General features: G+C 38.8%; 1 protein-coding gene across 2 annotated transcripts in view; it reads right to left on the bottom strand.

Annotated features, from left to right (window-relative positions):
- Nucleotides 1-666: 666 nt before the first annotated feature.
- Nucleotides 667-6,000, bottom strand: part of LOC117515336 (alpha-1,3-mannosyl-glycoprotein 4-beta-N-acetylglucosaminyltransferase C-like) — a 216,132-nt gene continuing 210,798 nt past the window's right edge. Inside the window, exons 3-5 of one of the 2 annotated variants that reach the window (XM_034175843.1) lie at nt 2,369-2,511; nt 2,108-2,254; nt 667-2,021 (exon numbers count right to left, since the gene is read on the bottom strand). In XM_034175843.1, coding sequence (XP_034031734.1) covers nt 852-2,021; nt 2,108-2,197 — 1,260 coding nt within the window. In that variant the 5' untranslated portion in view covers nt 2,198-2,254; nt 2,369-2,511 and the 3' untranslated portion in view covers nt 667-851. Of the gene's footprint in view, nt 2,022-2,107; nt 2,255-2,368; nt 2,922-6,000 lie in introns of those variants that run through there. The other variant, XM_034175844.1, reaches the window with a different exon arrangement.

The raw sequence follows: 6,000 nt of genomic DNA, 5'->3' as shown, positions 1-6,000 counted from the left end.
AAAGTGTAAAATGTGTATACTTATTTGGGGTGTGTATCTGGGAGCTCAACCTATGATGTTGGTAGAAGCCTGGAAAAAGAGTTTATGAAGTGATAAAATCATTGGACAGATGTGTTTGGCGATGTGGATAGTTGGCAGCTCCCTTGTTTTGACTTGGGGTTGCCACAGTAGGTCCAAGGTGGGTGAATCTCCATGTTGATTTGGCAGAGGTTTTACGCCAGATGCCCTTCCTAACACAACTCCTATCTTACATGGAGAAATGTAGCAGGGGTGGGGTATGAAATGGGAACCGGTGGTGGTGATGATCAAAACAGGATGTTAATTTTTTAGTTGTAGCTATGACAGGACAACAAAAATTCTTGTAGGGGCTACAACCCAATCAAGCCATACACTAAAACTACACATGCTTAAACAGTATATTTTTAGAGCTGTTAACTCTCTGGGGCACATGGACTCACCAGCAAGCTAAAATCAATGTTTTTTTTTAATGTGTCTGGACACCTGAGGGTGAAACAGCTTGCAATGTCAGTCTTACGTCAACTTGTTTAAAATCAAGCTTCCTCTATGTGAAGCTTTGCATTTGCCAGCAGATGTCAGTAAGAACAATTAAAATATCACTAGAGAAATGTGCTTCAATAAAATAATAAAAATAACAGACAACACCAGCCACATGGACCATTTTATATACAGTAGGAATGTTAGTACAAAGGCTTTATACAGATTGGGTGTTTTAATACATTATCATTTCAAATACTGTAGAACAACCCAAGAAAATCTGGACTGTTTTTAAGTTATAAACAGACAATCACATGTAGCAGTCCAAAATGAATTGGCAAACAGAAAATATTTTGTTACTTTTTTAACTGACTCGATGGCTGTGCGGTCCATAAACTGATAGTTCTTATGATGAGCCATTCTTTCTGACTGGCAGTAATAACGATTCGTACACATTCAATGTCAAAACTGATTTTGTGGTCCACGTTGTTAACCTCAATGCTGCCACCTCGAAACTCTCCTAATGTAATGTAGGACACACACTGCATTCCCTGTTTACTTTCAATCAACCTTTGCCCAACTTCCAAAGCTCCGTGGTGAAGAATATCAGTCTGTCGATCCTCTGTGCCTGTCACGATTTTCATCCTGCTGATTTTCATTGATTTGTTGAAGACGATAACAAAGAAATCACCCGTGCATGGAGGTTTTCCCCAGAAGTACTCATCAACAATACTACTGTAAGCCTTTGTGGCATCGTAGTTCTCAAAGACATTGATGTTGGTGTAAAGGCTGGCTGGAGGGTTGTCCGGAATGTCAATGGAGTCTTCCTCAAAGTCATCGTCCTTCAGCTTGTTCTCTGCTCCTTTGTAAGAGGAGTAGTAGCCCATGTGTTGGAACAAAGACGGCTTGAAGCGGATCACGTCCTTCTGGGCCAGGAGGCCCCTGAAGTGGATGAGGAGCCAGTCACAGGGCATTTCCTGGTAAAACATGAGCAGGAAATGAGCCAGGCGAGGCAGGTCTCTGGAGTGGTACAGTTTCCCAATGTAGCCCAACTTAGAGAACTCCAGCATCACCCAGTACGAACCTTCTCTGGAGGTGATGACCTTCTTTAGTGCTGTTAGGAAGTTCCTGGAGCAGCGTACATCATCTTCTAACATCATGTAGAAATGAGATAGGTTTGTGCAGAAGTTGAGGAGGAAAGCGTAGTCCACGTTCTGCTTTGAACGAAAACGGACCCGGTCCTCCGGGTCATTGTAGTTCCTTTTCAGCCCTTCCAGAGATGGGTAGTACTCCTCTGGAGCCTGGATCACTAGGAGCCGTCCTGCTATGATGTGATGAGCAAACTTCCTGGTGATTTCCTGCACCAGGTTTTCACACCAGACCAGGTCAAAGTCTGCAAGGTGGACCACCACCACAATCTCTTTCAGTTCCTCATAACTGGACTGATCAAAGATGGACTTGATTGTTTCCAGAAGGTAGTTCCCTCTTTTTCTTTTGATTGATGACAGCCCAATGGTGAGATTACTCTTCGAGAGAAAAATGGTAAGAAGGAAAAGTGAATTTAGTTAACAACTATTATCAACTCAGTACTGTTCTTGCTACAAATACTTACTCTTGCGTGGTAAAGGAATTCCTGCAAGGTAGCGATATGTGACGTTAATTGTTCCAGAGAAATTGGACAGATCCCTGAACGTGTGGACATATCTTTCAGAGTTCACGGGATGCAACAGTGTTTCTCCGAACTGTCTTTTTCAGCCTCCTAAAAACAAGCCAACAAAAGAGTAGACGCAAATGCTCATGGTAATAAAACAGGGAATTCATCTGTATGCTTTAAAAGCTGAAGTATGAAACTGTCGAAGGTGATAAAACTTACCAGCACATATCCATCATCCATGTAAAGATTAAAGAATAGTAGAAAGGTAACAAGGAAGCCAAGGAAGGGGAACATGGATCGCTTTCTCAAACACCTCATCTTGTCCATGGATTTCCACATTAGTCTCATGATCACGTTTCTCGCTGTGGGAAGTCACAGATCAAACAGAAAGTCAACCACTGGAACTCTCACTGGCATATTTAAACGTATGTGAGCTTGAACACGTCACAAAGTTTGCCTTTTTTAAAATTTTTTCTCATGAGCTTTTGAGTTATGACATTGATATTAAAGATGGGAGGATGGTGTCTGTGACCAGAATAACAAAGTCCTCATCACCTTTTCAAATCAGGTGACATGAATGAAAAATGAAAATAGCTTTTCCTCAAGTGGATGATGTCTGACTTATTGGAACGGGGAAGGCAAAGATGGATTGTCACTTTTAATCAGGCTGTGATGATGTGCGGAGGGTAATGTGGCTGACAGCACTGATACAGAGATCATTGGATTTAAGAAAAAAGGCTGCTAATAATGAAAAATGGCTTTTATTAATGTGACATGTCACAGCAAGATGGAAGAAGGCATGTACTGTCAGGTCCATAAGTATTTGGACAGTGATGCAATTTTTGTAATTTTGCTTCTCTACACCACCATAATGGAAATTAAATAATGGATATGTGTTGTTAGTGTAGAATTTCAGCTTTATATCTACAGGTATAACAAAAAATTCCATGATCTATTTAGGAATTACAGCCATTTTTATACACATTTCTTCCAGTTTAAGACACCATGAGTAATTGGACAAATTATATCAAAACTAAAACTTCAAAATCAATTGCAATATTGTATAAAGGGAATGATATATTAATTCATTTTAAAATATATAATTAATACAGGCTGTTCTATTATACATCCACACACAATCTGTTGTTTGAAACTGTGAGGAAATACCGATAACACAAGCGTGAATCCAATATTCAGAGCCATAAGAACTGTCAATGAAACTACTTGCAAAGAGCCAACATCCCTTTCCTTGTCAAATTCAACTCAATAAAATGTGAAAGATGTGGTTGGCTTTAAAAGGAGTAAAATTATGCATAAAGTAAATATATCAGTTATTCAGCAGTCCAGATGGCTCATATTCAAAATTACTTGAGAGGAAATTGTTTGTGTGAGAACCAATCAATGAGGACCAAACCAACAAAAGGCACTGCATCACAATCAAGTAGATACTATGTTGAAAAAAAAAAGACCGTAATGATAAAATTAAAAACATGTCTGTCATTACATAAATATAAAATAATGTTTAAAAGAACATACAAAATATATATGGGATGGATGATGGTAACAACTAATTCAGACAGTATGTGGCACAAAATGTACCTGTTGAGTTACGCTGTACTGTTTTCTTTACTTTTGCTGTGTCATGAATAGGGATGGGTATTGATAAGATTTTATAGCTATCAATGCCACTATAGATTCCTGCTTAAAACAAATAGGATGATGTCGAGGATTGTTCTTTAGCCAATGAGATTTGGAGTTGACTGTGGTGGGTGCATTCTTTGACACTTCTGGCCTTCTATACGTAGTTGCTTCTAGCTGGGTAACATTCACATCAGCAGTGTGTCATTTCGGCTGAATAAAGTTAACTACTGTGTTACCCGTGGAATCCACGGGCTTTATAGATCAGTTAGTGTTTATAAAATTGGTATCTGACAAATTTCAAGTGTGGTAAATAAATTATGCAAAGTTTCTATAATGAGTTGCAATGGTATGTGTTTTTAGAACCTTACAACCTTAGACCTCAACAATTTTTAGAGCAAGACTCAACTCTTTTATTTCCTGTTAATTAAGTAATTTTTTATGTTAATTTACTGTCTTAATGTATTAGAAATTGTTTACATTCTTGTTATTACATACACACTATTATTAATATTATTATTAACAGTATTATTGTTTTATTTTATGACTTCTATTCTGTCATTTGCGTTTAAATGGATCACAATGGAAATAAGTGTCTTGTGTCATTCATGTATTTTTAATGTATTTACAATTATGATGTACTTACATTGAACTTACTACAACCCCAATTCCACTGAATTTGGGAACGTTGTGTAAAATGTAAATAAAAACAGAATATGATTTGCAAATCCTGTTCAACCCTATATTCAGTTGAATACACCACGAAGACAGATATTTAATGTTCAAACTGATAGACTTTTTGTTTTTGTCCAAATATTTGCTCATTTTGAAATGGATGCCTACAACACATTTCAAAAAAAATTGGGACGGGGCAACAAAATACTGGAAAGTTGATGAATGCTCAAAGAACTCATAATTGGAAACAGGTGAGTGTCATGATTGCGTATAAAAGGAGCATCCCCAAAAGGCTCAGCCGTTCACAAGCAAAGATTCGGCCAGGGTCACCACTTTGTGAACAACTATGTGAAAAAATAGTCCAACAGTTTAAAAACAATGTTTCTCAACGTTCAATTGCAAGGAATTTAGAATTCCATCATCTACAGTCCATATATAATCAGAAGATTCAGAGAATCTGGAGAACCTTCTACATGTAAGCGCAAGGCCGAAAACCAACATTGATGCCCGTGACCTTCGATCCCTCAGGTGGCACTGCATTAAAAACCGACATCATTGTGTAAAGGATCTTACAGCGTGAGCTCAGGACACTTCAAAAAACATTTTCAGTTAACACAGTTCATTGCTACATCTACAAATGCAAGTTAAATCTCTACCATGCAAAGCGTAAGCCATACATCAATAAGATCCAGAAACCGCCACCACCTGCTCTGGGCCCGAGCTCATTTGAAAATGGACAGACACAAAGTGGAAAAAGTGTGCTGTGGTCGATGAGTCCACATTTCAAATTGTTTTTGAAATCATGGACATCGTGTCCTCTGGACAAAAGAGGAAACGACCATCCAGATTGTTACCAGTGCACAGTTCAAAAGCCAGCATCTGTGATGGTATGGGGTGCGTTAGTGCCCATGGCATGGGCAACTTACACATCTATGATATCAATGCTGAAAAGGTACATCCAGGATTTGGAGCAACACATGCTGCCATCCAAGCAACGTCTTTTTTCAGGGACGTTCCTGCCTTATTTCAGCAAGAACAATGCCAAGCCACATTCTGCACCTGTTACAAACAGCGTGGCTTTGTAGTAAAAAGAGTGGCGGGTACTAGACTGGCCTGCCTGCAGTCCAGATCTGCCATCCATTGAAAATGTGTGGCGCATTATGAGTGCAAAATACGACAACGGAGACCCCGGACTGTTGAGCAACTGAAGTCATACATCAAGCAAGAATGGGAAATAATTCCACCTCCAACCTTCATCAGTTAGTGTCCTTAGTTCCCAAATGCTTATTGAGTGTTGTTAAAAGGCAAGTTGATGTAACACAGTGGGAAACATACCACTGTCCCAGCTTTTTTGAAACGTGTTGCAGGCATCCATTTCAAAATGAGCAAATATTTGCACTAAAACAATAAAGTTTATCAGTTTGAACATTAAATATCTTGTCTTTGTGGTGTATTCAATTGAATATAGGTTGAAGCGGATTTGCAAATCATTGTATTCTGTGTAGTGAGAAGCCTGTATTCACCAGTCACCTCCTAAG

This window comes from Thalassophryne amazonica, chromosome 8 (genome assembly GCF_902500255.1).
Source record: "Thalassophryne amazonica chromosome 8, fThaAma1.1, whole genome shotgun sequence".
NCBI classification, from domain to species: domain Eukaryota; kingdom Metazoa; phylum Chordata; class Actinopteri; order Batrachoidiformes; family Batrachoididae; genus Thalassophryne; species Thalassophryne amazonica.
The sequence above is the reverse complement of the archived record's forward strand: the minus strand, read 5'-3'. Positions and strand labels throughout refer to the sequence as shown.